The sequence below is a fragment of the Alligator mississippiensis genome, chromosome 1 (genome assembly GCF_030867095.1).
Source record: "Alligator mississippiensis isolate rAllMis1 chromosome 1, rAllMis1, whole genome shotgun sequence".
NCBI classification, from domain to species: Eukaryota; Metazoa; Chordata; order Crocodylia; family Alligatoridae; genus Alligator; species Alligator mississippiensis.
The window spans coordinates 130,686,633-130,707,383 of NC_081824.1; the positions used below are offsets into that span (position 1 = coordinate 130,686,633).

General features: G+C 44.4%; 1 protein-coding gene across 5 annotated transcripts in view; it reads left to right on the forward strand.

The window, feature by feature from the left end:
- Window positions 1–20,751, forward strand: part of ESR1 (estrogen receptor 1) — a 295,315-nt gene that overhangs the window by 144,006 nt on the left and 130,558 nt on the right. For 4 of the 5 annotated variants that reach the window (XM_019488300.2, XM_019488302.2, XM_019488301.2 and 1 more), the window contains 1 exon segment: window positions 5,408–5,524. In XM_019488300.2, the coding sequence (XP_019343845.1) occupies window positions 5,408–5,524 (117 nt within the window). 5 annotated transcript variants of the gene reach the window in all.

Genomic DNA, 20,751 nt, shown 5'->3' on the forward strand with positions numbered 1-20,751 from the left:
CCAAGATATTTGCGCACTCTGGATTAGTGTTCAAACCCTACCATCTTCCTCTATTTCCAACTTAAGGAAACAAGTATGAACTTTACTTTCAATCTTCTGCAATGGTCCTTTCTTAGCTGTTGCTTTGCAAAACCTTAGTCCTCCACCAACCCTCCTTTTGCCTTAGAGAAAATCCACAATTTATCCTCCTGAGCTGGGCTAATAAGACATGGCTTATTTGGCTGCCAAGGTAAGACTATAACATAACCCTTCTTACATGTAATATCCTAGAACTTACTATCCTGACACACCTGGATTAAGACGTTTAAGTTTTTGTGTGATATAAAAAATAAATGCACATTTCAACTGAATTCATAGCATTAGTAGTTAATTGTCATTGGTTTCACTTTAAATGAATAATCAAAGAATCAGTTCAATTAGATCTGTGCAATAGTTTCATGTAATCCTCCTGGCTATATATGATGTATATAACAGTTACAACATGATTCTTTGGTTCTGTATATTGGCTGTGATCTAATTAGGCACAGTGTCTGATATCTCAAATCCTTCAGTTGATTACATTTTTGTGTATGCGTTTTCATGTTAATTAAACAACATATTTTGGGGTTAATGTTAACAAGTTTTGGTATGTTGATTCTTACTTAGCTTGACTAAAATAAAATGGAATTTCACCATCCATTTCCAGTGGGATCAGGGCCTTTGTCTATCACGTAGGCCTTTTGCAGGAAATGTCCGATGCAAATCTTTTAGGAGTACAATGGGCCTGGATCTAAGCCTTTGCCACAGGCCTCATGATGAATAGTGAATGGTTCACAACTCAAGTGTTTTAATACCTTTAAATGTCATGCTGCAATAAGAAATGTTCTAGAGCACAGGAGAATATTTTTGAGCTTTAAGAATAAACTTGATCTTAACCATAATCTTGTTTTTGTTGTTATGTTTCTTCAAGCCCCTTTCCTCTTCCACATGTTTCTTACTGTCATAGGTGGCAGAAGGACAGGTCTAATGGGGCTTAGCCCCCCCAAACTGGGCCGGCTTGGCGGCTCCAGCTCCAGCGCCACTGCCAGGCCCCTCTGCCACAGCACCATACCCAGTGCCCCCTGCTATGCGCTCCTCTACCACTGCATGTACAGCACCAGCATGCACTGGCCCCACAATGGCCCTGCAGGAGGGAGGGTCAGGGTCAGGTGGGCATGCCCTGTACTGTCCAGCCTCCCCAAATAATATTTTTTCCTGCTGCTTATGCTTACTGTTACATGTGATATCTCCTCTAAAACTAGATTATGAGTGCTTTGGGGAAGGACTAGATCTTTCATATTGTTCTTTAGGTCCTGATATAATATTAATGCTGCTAAGAATAAATAAGCCAGATTAAAAAAAAAAAATGTATGTAAAGATACAATATCCATTGCCAGTATATTCCTTACATTAGGGTCTATGGTTCAACCAAGAGCAGAGTCATATTTATTTATTTAGATTTATATCCTACCCTACCCAGAAAGGCTCTGAATGGCTTATAAGAAACAGCCTGGAAAATAAGAAACAACAACAATAGACTCGCCAGAACTTTAAAACTTCACTTTACCCTACCCGATTTTGCTTCCCTTTCTGTCATCCAGGAGGGCAAACCTTTCTGCCCACTCCAATCATACTTCCAGATCCCAATCCGCAATGTAAAGAAACAATACAGACAACTAGAGTGAACAGCATGATGGAAGCAACCGTAGTGGTGGGTCTTTAGCATTTTTATGCATAATATTTCTTAAAAATCAGCCACAATAGGCCCCAGTTCAACAAAACACTTTAATGTATACAGGTTTCCCTTGATTTATGCTGTACATGCGTTCTCGGAGAACGGCGCATATATCAAATTTGCATAAAGTGAACCCACTTTACAATGTAACAAATAGGGATAGGTTCCTACGGCAGGGAGGGAGGGAGGGAGTGAGGCTGGGATTAGGGAAGGGGCAGAGGGAGGGGTGCTGCTCCTGGGGCTGCACAAGGCAGCAAAGCAGAGGGAACAGAACGGCATTCACCCCAGCCCCAGCTGCAGCAGCCCCGGGAGTGACTGATGCCAGCTGTCTATAGTCACTGGGCTGCACCATGCTCCACCTGTTTCCACTCACCTCTGCTCCTGGGCTGGGCCATGCCCTGGTGCAGGCAGCTGGTGTCAGCTCTTCCAGGGCCGCTGCAGCTGGGGCTAGGGCGAGAGCTACACCCTGCACCGCCCGGGCCTCTGCTTGTCTGCACTCACCATAACCCGTGCTGGAGTGGCCACAGAAGCAGCGAACACCAGCTGCCTGCACCATGGCATGGTGTAGCCCAGGAGCTGGGCTAAGCCCAGGCATGGAGCGACAGGCAGAGCACGGCGTAGCTCAGTGGCTTCAGGCAGCTTGCGACGGGCACTCCTGGGGCCGCTGCAGCTCGGACTGGGGTGAGTGGGGCCATGGCCCTTTTCCCTCTTCCCAAAAACTTACCTTTTTGGGTGGGGGGGCATCTATGCTGATCACATAAGAGTGAATTTACCTCGCATATAATGAATTATGGGTCTAAATATGCTCATTGCATAAAAGTGAGTTCTCATATAAAGAACCCTCATAAATTGAGGGAAACCTGTGTTTAACTTTGATCTCAGTGGGCATTCTTTAAGGACCTGGAGCCTGTTGGTTCTTCCAATGTGGGATCACATATTGATTTCCAGAGAAATGAGAACCTGGTCTTTAAAAGTCAAGCTAGAAGGAAAAAGACACTAAGTGTATTTGGTTCTTCCTACTTCCCCATTTCAGAACCATCAAATTTAGTTTATGAATCAAGGCTGAGGAATGAGGCTATGTTTTACAAGGATTTATCCTTGTGTAAGGTGCATGTAAGGTATGTAACAGAAGGAGGAACCAGCGGGCAGTCTGCAGAGCTGTGATGACTGTTAATTTGGACTACTCCCAGAAGACCCCAGGGGCTCAGGTCAAGAATAAAAATGAAGAGGAAGCTTGAGGCTGGAATAAGGGAAGGAGAGAGCAGTGTGTACATGGAACCTGGTCAACCCTACACAGAGGAGTAAACAGTGGAGCTGGAGATCTCACTGGCTCTGTCAGCCAGGACTGTGAACTGAAGGGTTGGCTTTAGATTTGGGGACCAAACCAAATTTGCTGTTTGAGTGCTCTAGGGACTGAAGGCTTGTTTGGGGACACCTCTGGAGGAGTATGTGTGTGTGTGTGTGGGGGGGGGCGGGAATTAAGATGCTGAATATATCTTACCACAGTGTTGATATTTATTTACCTTTTAACTGTTCCCTTCCTTTGGTCTGTTGGCTTGTGACCCTGACCCCTATGATTTTCTGTATAAAAGTGGGAACTCCCCCTTGCTTCTTGTGCCAGTTAGTGGGCTGCAGGGTGGGCACACTTGTTTTACTTGATCATATACTTGGCAAAATAATTAAACGTGGCATTTTCCTCCTTAAATAGATATATCCTTATGCAGCTGAAACTGTTCTTTTCCTAACTTACCTTATATATCTATACCTATATCGATATTGATATAGATCTAAATCTATCTATAGATATAGATCTATATAGATCTAAAAATATAGATATATGTAGATATATATCTCTCTATATAAAAGATAAGTTAGGTAAAGAACAGTTTCAGCTGTATAAGGCTCTATCTATCTATAACATATTGTGTAAGACGAAAAAGAAGTGAATATTAAAATGGGTGGTCTTAGATTAAGGTAATCTCTCTGAACTATTTCTTTAATTTGGTCCTGCATGGAAGTCTGTGGATTCAGGTTGTTCTAATCATACCACTCAATTAACGAGAGCGTACAAGTAAGAATAATATTAATAATAATTAATACGTCTGTCTTTTCAGACAGTGTGTGGTCTACTGTCATCATGTTAGCAAGTTTACACTGTTTTGCTTATTTTGATTGGATCTCAATAACATAGTATAGGACAGCAGATGTTCTTGCTGTAATTTGATAGTCATTTCTACTCTGTATTTTCTAATTTGTATGGTAATCAAGGATAGAGGATTTGACAAGACCAAGGCCTCTGTCAGGCTCCCACCCCACTCTACCTCAGGGATCCCTGACCTGAAAAAAGAACAAACAGTTCTACAGTAAAGCTGCTTCATTTTGTGCTGTACCTTGTCCTCTTTAGTAGTGAGACTGAAGAGCACTGGGCAAAATCATTTGGACTGTTTTCCATCTTTGCCAAACTTTCTCTCTGATTGGAAAAATTGTTTTTAAACAGGCAGTAGAAACATATTCCTTGTGCATCAGTCTAATACAATTTATCAGGAATAGAAATCTATTGAAAGTAATAGTTTCTACTGTGACAGGCTGAAATACCCAGTAATTGTCAGCACCAAAAATCAAGAAGTGTCAGCTGTAATGATTGAGAAGAATGCAGCTCACAGTGACAGGGAATGGGTACCATTAGAAGATAGTCTTAAACATACTTACACATTTTTAAATGACAATTTTTAAAGTGAAACTTACCAGGGACCTAACCTGAGTTAGAGCCTGTATAGACATACAACGCAGATAGTCAATTGTTTCTTGTCAATGTTTTAAAATAATTTTAAATGTTCAACATTTTAAAATTATATGGTTTTGGTTTTTTCACAGCCCCAAAGTGTGGCAGATCCTTGAATGATATTGTAATCCTTGAGATAAGAATTTTTTAGGGGTGATATCTTTTATTGCACCAATTGTGTAGTTGGGAGAGGTCTTTATATAAGCTCTTGCACTTTATGCTCAAAAACTTGTCTTAGACCTGTTCCAGTTATATAGTTGATCTAATAAAATATATCACTCCCCTGAAACATCTTTGCCTTTCACATATTTCCTCTATCATCATGGCTACAACATCACTTCAACATTACCACACTTGTAATCCTTTTTATTCTGAGGGTCATTACAGTACTTTGCAATTAGTTAATCCTCACAGCAGCACAATGAATGAGTTAGGTAATATTTTATTTATTTTTCCAGATTGGATAAACTAAGCATGAAGAGGATAAGTTATGCAAGTTTACATACATTAGTGGCTGATAATAGAATGCAGGAGTCTTGCCATCTCTCTTCTGTGGACAATAAAACTGTAGTATCATTCTTTTTTTATTACATAATTGTGATCATTGTGTTTTTAGGCCACTTTAGTATAACTTATTGAAAGCAAAACTTAGCATGGAAGCATAGGTTCAGTCTTATCTACATATCCACTGTCAACGTTTTTGTATGAAAGCATAAGCATATCCCTAGTGTGCCTTTTTTGGGCAGAGATATTCAATTCCTTGTGATTAGAGCTGTCAGTGAGACATTTAAAATAAATCATTATAGAAACTTACATCTCCGTTCATCTTTTTTGATTTATAATTGTTTTTTCTTTTTCCTCTGGATTTACAGGGCACAATGACTACATGTGTCCTGCTACTAATCAGTGTACCATCGACAAGAACAGGAGAAAGAGCTGCCAAGCTTGCCGACTACGAAAGTGCTATGAAGTGGGAATGATGAAAGGTGGTATGTACACAGTGATTTAATACAAGATTTTAGCAAAGATGGCTGGTTAACTTAATGCCCTCTAAGTTCACTGGACAATTGATACAGTTCCTGGTGAAAATAGCAATTAATTCTATTGGACTAAAGTAGTGAATATAAACAACCCCATAGTGAGAGCTTTGGTCTCATTGAAATCAATGGGAATTTAGCCACTGACTTCATTGGGGGTCACACCTCATAACAATTAATTTATTTTCTGGATTTGTCTGGTTCTAGGTTATCATTAATGAAATTTAGCCCAGATTTCAAGTCATTTGTAGTATTCCATTCAGTATTTTGTATGGAATAAATTTATAGTCTTCACTCAGTTTCTACTGGGTAGGTGGCTCCTTTCTAAAGCAAGCTTTCTAGTTGGTTCCTGGAAGACAGTTTTTGAGGCTAATGAATGATGAATTACCTTGTCAGATATGCAGCATATTGTTAGGGCCATGTGGAGAGCCCAGCTGCTTACTGTACTTGCTCTGTGGATTAAAATGAGTCTCCACCTTCAGAGCTGCCATTATAGCTCTGTATCAGTGGGCAGTGCATCTGAATTAATTCCTGTAATACTGTGGGAATGATTTTAACCTCACATATACAGTGCTAAATTGCAAAGAATTGTTTAGAAGTCATTGGTCATATATTAGTGCAACAGTGACATTGGAAGAGAATTAGCCCCCAAAAACTAAGACAGAATCCTGCACATCCCCAACACAGCTGTACTAGCAATGTAAATTATTTAGAAGGAAAATAAGGAGTAGGGGAGGTTGAAGCCACCACTGGGCTGGCCCCAGAAGCCTTACCTGGGATCCTGGGGACCTCCCATGGCTGCAGCAGTGGCAATCCTACCGTGCAAAGCCTGGCCAGCAGCTGCAACATAGTTCTGGCTGGCCAGGCTCTGGTTTTGAGTGGCGCATGCTGCTCCAATGCGTGCTGCTCAGCTTTTTTTTTCTGCAGGTTTTTTTTACCCTTGAATATCCAGGGGTCAAGCTCCCCCCTTCCCTCCCTCCCAAAGCACAGAGAACAACTGAATGTGTGGTATGTGTTGCTGCAAACATGTCTTAATGAAAATATATTTCAAAGTAACTTTTATTAATTGAAAACATCTATTTTAATGCAATCTGGTAGAAATTTTTAAGCCTCCCTTAACATTGGTTTAAAAATCTCAGTATTTATGACCAATTTTATTGGAAAGTTATCCCAATTCTTGACAACAGAGAACCCAAGTTGAGGGTTCACCTTAATATAGGCAAGTCTTAGGAGATGTTTGGGGAAAAAAATGTTTAAGGAGATGGTGAAGAATCTGAAGTCTTCCAGTGAAATTTCCTGCTCTCCACTTACAGTGGTAATCTGAAACCTGTGGGTTCGTGTTGGATTCATCACTACTGGATGTAAGCTAGTTCTTGAAGTGAGAAATGGCTTCTTCTATGCCAGGGTCGGGCAATTATATCAGGCGGAGGGCCGCTTAGCGAGTTTTGGCAAGCTGTTGAGGGCCGTATGGGTAGCCCCGCACCTTGACAGGTGCCCTGTCCCCTGGTCACCATCTTGGGACCAGAAGTCCCACCCCTGACCTCTGACCCTTGCCACCAGAAGTCCCTCCCCTTGCCTGTGGAAATACTCCTTCATGGAAGAGGGTTTACTATCTTAGAACCAGAAAAAAGACAAATTATGTACTAAAAATCAAATACCCATAATATTATATTTAAAGTCAATTAAAAATATATATATATTTGTCCTGATATGTGTGTGTTTCTGCTTTATATGTAGAAGTGATAGCATAATAGCTCAAATGCAGTCTTACTCTTGCATAGTGTGTGGGGTGTGCAGGGGTGTTGGGGGGTATGGGTGCGTGGGTGGATGTGGGGTTTGTGGGGAGCTGTGGATATGTGTGTGTGTGTATGGTATTTCTGGGATGTGTGGAGGAGGGTGTGGCTGTGGGGTTTGTAGGAAGGGTTTGAGGGTATGTGAGGTGTGCATGGGAGTGCCCTGTGCACTCCCCACTGAGCTGGTCAGCACCCGGCCCTGCTCAGCAATAGCCTAGATCCCAAGGGCAAGCTTCTGGGTCCCTGGTGTGCAGGGGGGCCCAGGCCACCCCCTCGATGTGGTGTTGTGCCCTGGGGCTGGCCATGGGGGGAGCCAGCTCGGTCCTTTCTGCCCGAAGCCTCATGGCTGCGTTTACCCTCTGGTGGCCCTGCTGCTGCCAGGAGACCAGGGGCCACTGGGGAAGGGTCTGTCAGGCCTGAAGGGCAGTGCAGGGGGCTCCTGGAACTGCTGGGGGTGAATGAGCCAGCAGGAACATGGCCTAGGGCACAGGGAGTCAGTGTGGAACTTGCATCACATGCCTGAGGATTGGGGCAGCAACAGCCTGTCTGTGCCCCCCACCCGTGGCCAGGGGGGTGCCACTGCCCAAGGGGGTAGGCCCAGCACCCCCACCCCACAGGGGCCCGGTGGTCTGGCGGTAGCTTGCCTCCCAGCCCTGGAATGGGTGGGGAGGCTGCACCAGGAGTTGGAGTGGAGCCACAGTCACTTTTCTGCTTCAGAAGCTCCTGCAGCTTTCAGGAGGCCCGGATCCTGGGGAAGCTCCTGGCTGGCTCCAGAGGCAGTGCAGGGGGCCACCTGAGGCTGCTGGGGGTGGCATGACCCAGAAGAGATATGGCCTGGGATGCAGAAAGCTGGGGGAGGTGGAGCAGAAGTTGCATCCCGTGCCTGAGGCTTGGGATGGCAATGGTCTGGCTGCCCCCCCCCATGGGTGGCCCTGGCAAAATGCCGCCACTCTGGGGGGAAGGGCCACCCCCCCACCCCAAAGGGGCCCTTTGGCAGCTCACCTCCTGGCCTCAGGAGCTGGAGCAGAGCTGCAGACATAGCCACAGCTGTTTTTTTTCTCCAGAAGCTCCTGCAGCCTCCCTGGGCTTCCCACACCCTGGGCTGGGACCCTGCCGGGTCATGCCACCCTCAGCAGCCTCAGGAGCAGGCAACCTGTGCTGTCCCCAGTGTCAGCCAGGATCTTCCCCAGGATCCCTGGGCTCCTCGCAGCTGCAGGAGCTTATGGAGCAATAAAGTGGCCGTGGCTCTGCTCCTGCTCCTGGTGCAGCCACCCCGCCTGTCCTGGGGTTGGGGAGCGAGCTGCCACCAGGCCCCTGCAGAGCAGGGGACCTGGGCCATTACCCCTGGGGTGCCAGCACCCACTAAAGCCTCTCATGGTGGGAGAAGCCAGGTCATTGCTGCCCCAAGCCTCAGGCACATGATTCAAATTCTGCGCCACCTCCCCGCACTTCCCACGCCCCAGGCCAGGTCCCCACTGACTTGTGCCACCCCCAGTGGTTCCAGGCACCCCCTGCACTGCCTCCAGGGCTGGACAGGGGGTTGGGAGCCAGTGACAGCCAGGCAGTGCCCCAGCAGGGCACAGAGCAGGGTGTCAGGAGTCCGGGGTGCAGCTGGCTGGACTCTGTGGAGCTGGGCTGGCATGCTGAAGCAGGGAGAGAGGGGAGCCATCCCACTCTGGGCCCCACTGGTGCTGGCCCCAGAACACTAGCACTGGCTCTCGCACGCTCCCTTGCTCTCAGCCCTGTGCCCTAGCCCTGTGGTCAGGCGGGGACCAGCATACACAGCCCCGATCCCGCTCTTACCTGAGTTTTCCACTCTGGCACAGCCGGGAACAGCCCCATGGTCCTAGGCCAGAAGCCCCTGCTAGGTAGGTCCTAGGCAGGGGCTTCTGGCTGGGGTGGGAGTGGGACCAGGCAGGCCCTGCTCTTCCAGGGGCCTGCCGTGGCTTCCCTTGGGTCCTGCTGCCCCTGTCTCAAGTAATTTTTGATGGGAGCCAGAGGCAAATAAATAGTAATTAAAAAAAAAAAATTTAGGGGCTCTGTGGGCCAGACAGAATGGCCTAGTGGTCTGGATCCAGCCCGTGGGCCATATTTTGCCCACCCCTGTTCTATGCTGTACCAGAAGGAGCTAATTTTCTTCTTAAATGAGGATCTGGGTTCAGTGAACCTTGTGTGTGTTACCTACAGAATGGATCATGGTACCCAACTGTAACTGGATCCAAAGTTAAGGGCATTACAGCTTGTTTTGTGTAAAATACAGCTGTCCACCTCTTTAATAGGAAGAATAACTGAGAACTTATTGTATTCTTAGTACTGGGCTCCACTGACTTCCATTTTCTTTTTGGTGTTGGTTCAAGGTTTTAGCCTGTAATGTATTTAGGCCTGATATAACAGGAACAGCTGAAGACTCATGCTACTCTGGTACATTTCAAGTAATTAATCAGTGCACTCCCTTCATCGCACATAACTAATTAGGGAAATCTAGAGGTAAGGCTTTCCTGGTCAAAGGCCTGTCGGGAATGACCAATTGAAAGGGATGAGACTGAGCCAAAATCTTTTTTCAGGACACATGGGAAAAAGTAATGTTTTTTGCAGAAAACTTCTTATGATGTGAGTCCTAACCCTTGACTAGGACTTCTGGGTGCTATCTGAATATAAATTACATGATGATAACAAAAGACAGGAAAAATGAAAGACAGAGGGGGAGAAAGAGAGTGAGTGAGCAAGCAACATGCAGAGAAACCCAGAATACTTAAATGGCAAAGCCCATTATAGACAGCTTTTCAAACCTTAGGTACGTACAGTGCAATCATGAATGATTGCCTCAGCTGAGGTAAATCTCCTCTGTGTAGGGTTGATTGGACAGTGACTCTACTGTCTTTAGTAGAGCCACTGTACTGATTCTTTGGAGAGGAACTGAATTTTTTTAGCTTTGATCCATGAGTATCAAATTAGGATCCCCTACATTTTCATTCACAGCAGAAACTCCAATTATAATGATGGGAAACTTAGTTTCCATAGAAAATAATAATTTAGTGAGTATTCTGTATAAGCATGTTGGTAGTTTCAGTATCACACAATAAAATGTCTCCCTCTTTAGACATGCCGATTATGTTTTATCTGTCTCTTCCTCTTCCTTATGCTTTTTCTCTCCTTATTTTTTCCCTTCTTTTCCTTTTTACTGCCTTTCATAGATTTCATAGATTTCATAGACGTTAGGGCTGGAAGGCACCTCAGAAGATCATCGAGTCCAGCCCCCAACCCGAAGGGCAGGAAGTCAGCTGGGGTCATAGGATCCCAGCAAGATAAGCATCCAATTTACTCTTGAAGGTGTTCAATGTAGGCGCTTGAACCACCTCCGATAGCAGGCTATTCCAGACCTTGGGGGCTCGGACAGTAAAGAAATTCTTCCTTATGTCCAGCCTGAAACAGTCTTGCAGTAGTTTATAACCATTCGACCTTGTCATCCCTTGGGGCGCTCTGGTGAACAAATGTTCCCGCAGATACTGGTGGTCATCCCTGATAAACTTACAGGTGGCCATCAGATCACCCCTGAGCCTGCGCTTTTCCAGGCTAAAGAGCCCCATAGCTCTCAGCCTGTCATCGTAAGGTCTATTTTCCTGACCTCTGATCATGCACGTGGCTCTTCTCTGGACTCTCTCAAGCTTCTCCACATCCTTTTTGAACTGTGAAGCCCAAAACTGGATGTAGTACTCCAGCTGCAGCCTCACCAAGGCCGAGTACAGGGGGAGAATGACGTCCCAGGATTTGCTTGAGAAGCATCTATGGATGCAAGCCAGCGTTTTGGTCACTTTACTAGCCGCAGCATCGCATTGCAGACTCATGTTCATCTTGTGGTCAATGATGACCCCCGTCTCTTTCTTCCGTAGTGCTAGCCAGCATAGTATTGCCAATCCTATAGGGATGCTGCAGGTTTTTCCTCCCAAGGTGGAGAACCTTGCATTTTTCAGTGTTAAACACCATCAGGTTCTCGTCTGCCCATTTCCTGAGCCTGTCCAGGTCAGCCTGGATCGCCCTCCTGTCTTCTGGTGTGGATGCTTTACCCCAGTTTGGAGTCATCAATGAACTTGGCCAGTCTGCTTCTGACTCCAATGTCCACATCATTAATGAAGAAGTTGAACAATATGGGTCCAAGGACAGAGCCTTGGGGGACCCCACTGGTCACAGGGCACCATGACAATTGACTTCCATCAATTACCACCCTCTGAGTCTGACCACGGAGCCAATTTCTCAGCCAGTGGATTGTGGTGGACCCAAGGCCACAATTGGCCAGTTTCGCCAAGAGATGATCGTGGGATACTAGATCAAAGGCTTTTTTGCAGACAAGATATATGACATCAATCTCTTCTCCCTTATCCAGGTGATAGGTCACCTGGTTGTAGAAGGAAATGAGATTGGTCAAGCAAGACCTACCCACAACAAACCCATGCTGTCTATCCCTCAGGATGTTGGCATCGGCCAGTCCATTAAAGATGGCCTCTTTAATAAACATTTCTAAGATCTTCCCCAGGATAGAAGTCGGGCTGATGGGCCTATAGTTTGCCAGATCCACTTTCCTCCCTTTCTTGAAGATAGGCACCACATTGGCCTTCTTCCAGTCTTCAGGCACTACACCAGAGCACCAAGAGTTTTCAAAGATTCGTGCCAGAGTCTGGGCTATGATGCTCGCCAGCTCCTTGAGTACCCTGGGGTATAGATTGTCAGGGCCAGCTGACTTGAAGGTATCCAGCCTCTCAGGGTGTTCCTTCACGAAGTCAGCATTGATGGAGGGCAGGGGACCTCCCTCACCTGGACCTCCCTGTCCCGTAGTGGGCATGGGTGTCCCATGGGACTGATGAAAGACCAACGCAAAGTACCTATTTAATAGGTTGGCTTTTTCCTGGGAGTCAGTTGTCAGTTGTCCCATCTGGTTCAGCAGGGGTCCAATGTTGCCTCTGCTTTTCCTCCGGCTCCCCACATATCTGAAAAAGGACTTTTTATTGTCCTTGATGCTTGAAGCTAGTTGGAGTTCAGTTGCAGCCTTGGCTTTCCTGGTTTGCTCCCTGCAGGACTGGACAAGTGCAGAATATTCCTCCTTGGAGGTGAATCCCATCATCCATCCTTTGTAGGCCTTTCTTTTTAGCTTCAGGAGGTCTGCTAGGTCCCTGGAGAGCCAGGGGGGCTGCTGTGCCCTCTTGCTGCCTTTCCTCTGAGATGGAATAGACTTAGTTTGTGCATTGAGGATAGCTACTTTGAGGAGCAACTACACTTCTTGAACTCCCCTCCCTCTGGGGTCGTGGTCCCTTAGGGCCTCACTGATGAGCCTCCTGAGCTTGTCAAAGTCAGCTTTCCTGAAGTCAAGGACTTCAGTGTTGCTGAATGACTTGCCAGCTTTACGGTGGATGGTGAAGGTGATCAGCTCATGGTCGCTGTCACCCAGCTTCCCATCCATCACTAGGTCGCCAATTAGGTCATCCCCAGTAGCCAGTACCAGGTCGAGCAGCACTTTACCTCTTGTTGGCCTGTAGACTTCTTGAGTCAGGGAGAGGTCATCCACACACAATAGGAAGCTTTGCGACCAGTCAGATTTTGCTGAGTGATCTTCCCACGAGATGTCTGGGTAATTGAAGTCACCTGTGACAACCATGGTCCTGGAGCATGAGGCCTCAGCCAGTTCCCAGGCGAACTTCTGGTCAAGCTCTTGACTTTGGGTGGGAGGTCTGTAGTAGACTCCCACCGTTGTGTCCCCTGTGCCGTGTTCCCCACAGATTTTCCTGCAGCAGTTTCTTAGATTACATTGTTCTGAGCTTCTCTGTTACTCCATCCCTATTCCATATCTTAAAATGATCAGCAGTACAAAGATGTTGACAGGTTTTTTTTGATACTTTATTGAGATTAGTTTAAAGCTGCAGATTTCATAACTCTGAAGCTGGTCTGTTCCTTGGCTGACTGCAGAGTGAGGAAGATAATGCTGCATTTATTTACCTTTGGCTCATCCCCACTGTGGGGGCAGGAACATTTTATTTAATATAAAAACTGAGATTCAGCATAATCTGAATATATTCTGCAGGTACTATAAATACATCAGATGAGGAGGGCCTGGTTTAAATCATGACCCCAGCATGCTAATCTCATGGCCCAATTGTGGCAGGGGCTGCCATTTTTATGCCCAGATTGTGACACCCCCTCCCACACCTGACTGGCTCAGGGGGCAGGTTTAGGGCCAGGTTTAATTGCAGTAGCAGAGACCTTGTTCCCAAGGCCTGTGATCATTGCTGAAAAGCCTATGTCTCCATCCCCATGGGGCAGGAGAGGGGCTGTTTGCTCTTCCAGGTGGGAAACCTGGGGCACTGGGGGTTTGGGGCTCCTAGGGTCTGCCTTGGCAGATGGCCCTGGCACCAGGTAGGGGAAGGGCTGTTTGCTTCTCCATGTGTGTGTTCTCTCCCCTTGCCCCCAACCCCTGGAGCCCCAGTTTTCCTGCCCAGAGGAGCAAACAGCTCCTCCCCTACCCATCCCTAAGCTCTCTTCTCCACCCAACCCTTATGTGACCTCTCCCCCACAACCCCCCTTGGGCTGCTAGGCTTTTGCCTTCCCCAGCCTACAGCAGCCATCTTGTTGCAATAAAATGCCACGATAAGGCTGTTCGGTGGAGGATATTGTTGAAAATCACATTTTTCCTGAAAATTACTTAATTTTGTGATTTTCATGAAAAATGCAAAATCATAATTTAAACCAGGCCCTGCAGATGAAATTGATCTGATCACAGGCCATATATTTGACAGCTTAACCTATCAATTTTGTTTCCACAGTTGTTAAAATCTAAGAGACAGTTAATTATAACAAGATCTGAAAGGAGTTGATTTTTCTTCTACGTACTGTAGTCAACGTACTGTAGTCAACGTACTGTAGTCAACTGGCTGCTTACTAACCCTCCTAGTAATCTCATGCATATCAAACAAAGAGTGGGAAGGGTAGAACTATTTTTCCTTCAGTGGAGAAGGTGTTAGGCACCCAGGCTTCCTGTACAGTGAACACAACACATTTGTTTTGGAAGAACAATGAGCAATTTGATAGAACAAGGAGCAATGGTCTCAAGTTGTAGCAAGAGAGGTTTAGGTTAGATATTAGGAAGAATTATCTCACTAGAAGGGTAGTAAAACACTGGGACAGGTTACCCAGGGAGGTGGTGGAAGCTCCATCCTTGGGGGTTTTCAAAACCCAGATAACAAATCCTTGGCTGGGATGATCTAGTTGGGGATGGTCCTGCTTTGAGCAGGGGGATGGACTAGTTGACCTCCTGAGGTCAATTCCAGCCATAACTTTCCATGATTCTATGAATGTGGAGACCTGACTGATCCAAGGGCAACCTGAATATCTCAGCTGCTCAGCAGGATGCCTACAGGTAGTAGATAGGGATGTGTGGATTAATTCAGGGGTATGCCTGAATTTCTGCAACTCTTCGGAGCATAGGCATCCAACTCAGAACTGCAAGGGAAGCAATTTCATTGGTTTAAGATCCTGGCAGCAGGGACTGGAGGCCAGTGCCTTGTTCCTCACTGGACCACAGAGTTGCACTTCCTCTTCCTTGTTCCCTGGTCTCTTTTTTACATTTACATTAGGCAGTCAAACCCATAATATCAGTGAAGTTCAGTAATGAATAGCAGGTGCTACCAAAGGAGCCTGCAAAACAATAGGGATAAAATCACAGCACATTGGTTCCAGTTACCTGAAGAAAAACAAACCATTTTCTATTTCCATAATTAAGGAGGTTTGAGAAATATGCAGGAGACAGATACTATCATAAATTCACAGAAGAATTAAAACAGGATAATGCTAGTTTCAGAAAAACAATTAAGATTTGATGAACAGAATTAAGACACGTGCAGAACCAACTCTTTAACACAGACTAAAGAATATTATTTCAAGAGATTTTTAAAAGATCAGTAAAAACAGACCCACATATTCCAGACCTATGGAAGAGAATCATGTTTTAGAAAATAAAATGTAGGGATCATCTTGTTAGTCACACCAATAATGCTGCGTGTATTAAAGTTGATGTTCAATACATTGAAATTCTAAATATAAACAGAAATGGCCAGGAATGCCCTTAAAGAAGTAAAGGCCTGTGAAAGTGCTAGAGCGAGAGGGTATCAATATTATTTTAGCTGAAATATTAAATATCTTTGTAGAATACCTATGCCCATAAATCCAGTAAAATCACAGACAGTTACTGAAACAAATAAGGTATGCTGTCAGAGTTTGCACAAAACCAGCATAGGCTGGATTCTGGGAAAGGAGTAGCCAAGCATTCATTTCCCTTCACTGGGACTTGTGCAGCCAGTGCATGGTGCATCACAAGTGGCAGGAGCACAGAGATGATATATTGACAGAAAATGATAAAGTGATGATCCTTTGTGACTCCACTGGTGAGAACCTGAAAAACAGGAAGCCTCAGGATCATGCTGATGGAAGTAATTGATACAGACATTGTTTATTTATGAGATCAACATCTGGCAGAGATGAAAAAAGAAAACACCTTCAAAAACTGACCCCTTAAAACAGAAGTGCAAAGAAAATGGAAAAAAGAGTCAAATATATAACCTTTTCAAGGGTGCTCTGGGTCTCCTGCCCAAAGCTGTGGAGGACCACCTCAGTTTCATGGGCATTTTCAACAGTGTGTCTGGTGTCTCCAAAAGCTGTTGCTTTGAAGAAATCCCCAATATTGTGTGAACTTGATCTGTTGGTATCTGTGTGACTTAGTTACAGATCAAAGACTGCCTTGTGATGGCAAAGAAATAAAGTCAATCAAAGCCATGCCAAAAATTGCCATAGGACTATTCATTAGACTCTCAAAGAGGTGTTATTTTGGGTAGACAGTTACTTTCTTCAGGGCTCCCTTCTCTGATTTCATTCACCTTCAGATCCCAAGTCTTGAACCTTAAACTATAGGTGGTAACATTCAGTCTATGAGAACGGTGTAATTTTATTTTAACTGGCAATACCAGTTTATAGCTTAGATCTATTTGTGGCCAGATACTTGTTTGGAGCCATAAACTACCTTGGGACAGCCTGACATATGTGTTGGTAGCCAGGAGCTTCACAATCAGGCCTAAAGAATTGCCTTGTGTAAAGATGATGAAGTCATTTAATACATTAGCCTAAGCACCTTCTAATGCCAGTATAATGAAGAACCCAAGGCAGTAATCTCTGGCAGCTTCAGAGCAGCCTAGTGATTTGTTAGACTCACACTTACCATATCCTCATCCTACCCTGAGAGCTATATTAGAGAATAACTTTAATCCCGATCCTGTTTTGGAGTGGTATATCTTCCAGCATGTCACACCTTGCTTCTGTTCAGTTATTGCTGAAGCTGGTACCCAATCGGTAGTAGATAGACCAGTACTGGTCTTTCAGTGTCATGTAGCTAGGCTGGAACACTTAGACAAGACACAAAAAATTGAAAACCAGAGGACAGAAAAAACCATCTTTATCTTGTCTTCCTGCTTGTGAGGGACCTCCAAAACTTTTGATTTTTGTATTTTATGGAGGAGCGCATAGGCTTCGTTTATGAATACTGTATGTCCTGCTGTTAAACTACCAAACAAGAACAAGCCAGAGAATTATTAAAAGCATTCTCAGAAGCAGAGATAAGCAAATGTTTAATGCAAGAACTGGAAACATTCCAGACATTATAGTCTGCCATGCAATTATCCTTTCAAGCGACATTTTATTAAGAGAGAAATTGGTGAATGAGGAAAAAGCAGCTTGGCAATATGAAACGATTTGTGTTGTGTTGGACAAGAATTTCTATAGTATTTACTTGACATGCTGTGCTGTCCTCATACAAATTAGTGTAGGCAGTAGGCACTGATATAGACATGAAAAATTGTACATTTAAAATCAGTAATTGATTGAAAGCATGTAGCCAAAATATTTTAAAACAATGTTTTCTCAATGTTTATAATAGTCTCTAGGCAGACAGCTCAAGCTTTTGTTTGACATTTCTAGTCAACAATCTACACACATGCAGAATGGTTTATAGTTGTACGATTATCTCAAAGTTTTTTTTTTCCCTGACCAAACCAAAAGGAGCAGTTCTATTGAAATGTGACTCTCATCTGCATCTGTATATCTATGTTTATAGCTACAAGACTTTTTTCTCCTTATGTTGTATAATTTTTTTCATATTTTACTCATGTATGCTTGAATTATTTGAGCGGAGCTTAGTTGTTTATTTACATACATTTAAATCTTATTTATTTTTAACTATGGCATGCTTTTTTTTGCTAAGAAGTATGATAATGAAAAATCCTGTTCTTAAAGGTAACAGAGAGGTTTTTATCTGTTGTTTTCCTTTAATTAGGATAAGCACAGAATTTAGCCTCACTGCAGGGTTTAGCCTCACCTTCCTCATACAAACAAAGACCTTAAAGAAGATCTTCAGCTTCGCTGGTTGTCATCAACTTGCACTGTCCTAAGAAGTTTGGGGTTTCTTCAGAAAATGAAGCCAGTCTTTCTGTTGAGTTTCAGAACTCCTTAGGTTCCAAGGACTTTTGACCCCTTCTTGCTTTATATACAGCATTCAATTCTGGTACTGCCAGTCATGGGATATTAGATTAATAATACTCTAGTGGATAATTTAGTTTAGGAAGTTTTGAGGTTTCCAAAATGAATTGGCTTCAATCTTTCTCTGTCTCTTAATACTGGTGCAATTGGATTTTCAGGACTGATTTTTTTTCTTTGAGGTGTAGCTTAACCAAATCTCTGACAACTCCTGGTTATATAAAGTGTTTGTCACTCATTGAAGTGTTTGTGGCTTTAATACTGGGATTGCATGGAAATGCTGCTGTTTTTGCTTGATGCCAAGCAGATGCGATATGGGACATCACCTGCAGCTTGGTGGTGCATACATATATATATATATATATATATATATATATATATATATATATATATATATATATAAATATTTTCCTTAAATGACTGATGACTGTGTGTAATACAAATACATCATATGTAAAATAGATAATGAAGAGGTATGATTCTTGTGTGATTCTCTGAGTAAGGGCATTTTAGGCAGTGGAACAATTTCCTATCATGATCCCCTTGGGTTTAGTCTGAGAGAAGGGCCTAAATTAATTCTTGGCATCCCCAGGTCCATTCCAAGTTGATTGAGTTATCTCTTAGTCATCAGTCATCATAGGGACAGCCAGAATAACGTGCATGGATGTACGCTCCTTGGCCACAGGCAAGAGAAAATTTTCCCTCAATTAAACCTCTTCAGGTTCTCTCTTGAGGTATTTCTACACCACAAAAATAATCTGATTGCAGTACACCTAGGCATAACCTTGCTCATTTTAGTTAAGCTAACAAAGGTAACAGCAATGTAGATGGGGCAGCACAGGCTTCAAGTGTTAGTAGCCTGAGTGACTGTAATGAATTTCCCTGACGGGCTTATATACCTTATATGTCTGTAATATTCCATCCTCCTTCCTGTTGTTACCCATGCAAGCTAATACTGACTACCTGGCTATGCTATGCCCTGGTACTTTCAGTTTCAACCTATGGCTTGGAACCCAATTAGGAAATATCTGGGATTCTGGCAGTTCGTAGGGGAAGTTAGAGATTGTTCTTTGCTAATTTCTAGATAATTTTTCTCAAAAATTAAAAAATTGAAGATTGGAGTGTTTATTAGTTTGCAAGACTATTGGCTAGGGACAGATATTACACAGAAGCTGGTTTAAGTGATCAGAAACTGGTTTAAACCTGTAACAAAACAGACATTCAGTGCACATAAACCAGTTTGAAAATGGCTGAAACCGGTTTGAGATAAACCTGGTTGAATGTAGTATCAGACTTAACTGATTTGGGTCAAACCGGTTTAAGCAATGTCTGTTCCACACCCCTTCCTGGTTTAACTTAAACCAGAATCCCCCAGCATCGTAGATGCTTTTCACCCCTGGATGGGGCTGTCTGCTCCAGAGAACAGGCTGGTCCCACCCCTCTGCCTAGCTTCCCTTTCCTTCACTGCCCCCCACCCTGCACTCCCTGCTCAAGCAGGGATTCCCCTTTCCCCTATCCCACAGCACAGACCATAGCCAACATGTGGTATGCTAGCTAATGCTGCGAGATGTCTGTGTAAGGCAAACAGGACAAAAGCAGACAGGACAGTGTCAGCTGAGGTCTTTTTAGAGCTAATCAACAGGTCAGCTGGTAACGTCCCTCTGTTCCTGCCTTGGAAAAAGTTGTTTAAAAAGAACTTGAACTAATGAAACAAGCTTTTGTTTTCTTGATGGGCTGATAAATGCTGTGTTACTCCCTGTGTAATTCCCTGCTCTGTAAGTAAATGCTGTGTAACTCCATGCTGGCTCTGTCACTGGTCAGGAGCGGGGTGGGGGCAGAGGGGGTTTCCTAATCAGAGTGTCCTGCCAGGGCCTGGCCATGCCCCACCTCAGCTCAGCACTGTAGAAAGAAAGGGAGGGCTGCTCTAGTGTCTCCTGGCTTCTACCTGAGCCACTGCAGGCATATGCCTGCATTTCTTCAGTCCAGAGGGGACGTCTGTATGGTTACAAACTGGTTCAGCCTAGCCAGGTTAGACTAACCTGCAAAAATTGAATCAATTCAGGATCAAGCTTTTTGAAAGTCTGTCCCTAGCCTTATTGGCTGTCAATGCTGGTTTCTCGTGCCAATAAAACCTTTATGTTCTGTGAGACACTGCTCTTTGCTTTATGGTGGTACTGTCTGAACTGGAAGTAATTTAATAGATTTAATAGATTTCAAAGACATTATGGGCTGGAAGGGACCTTGCAAGATCATCAAGTCCAGCCCCCCTGCCATAGGCAGGAAATCTGCTGGGGTCAAATGATCCCAGCAAGATAAGCATCCAAACTTTTTTGAATGAGTCCAGAGTAGGTGCTTGCACCACCTCTGGGGGTAGTCTATTCCAGAACCTGGACACTCAGAGTATAAAGAAGTTTTTCCTTATGTCCAGTCTAAATTGGCTCTCCAGAAGTTTGTGGCTGTTAGACCTTGTTATCCCTTGGGGAGCCCTGGTAAACAACTGTTCTCCTTGATCCTGGTTCAAACCCCTTATATACTTATAGAGTGACACCAAGTCCCCTCTGAGCCTTCTCTTCTCCAGGCTGAAGAGTCCCATGTTACTCAGCCTCTCCTTGTAAGGCTTGCTCTCTTGGCCTTTGATCATGTGGGTGACTCTCCTTTGGATTTTCTCAAGCTTATCCACATCCCTCTTGAAGTGGGGGTTCCAAAACTGGACACAGTACTGCAGCTGCAGCCTCACTAAGGCTGAGTAAGTGGAAGGATGACGTCCCTGGTTTTGCTTGAAATGCATCGGTAGATGCATGCCAGAGTTTGGTTTGCTTTGGC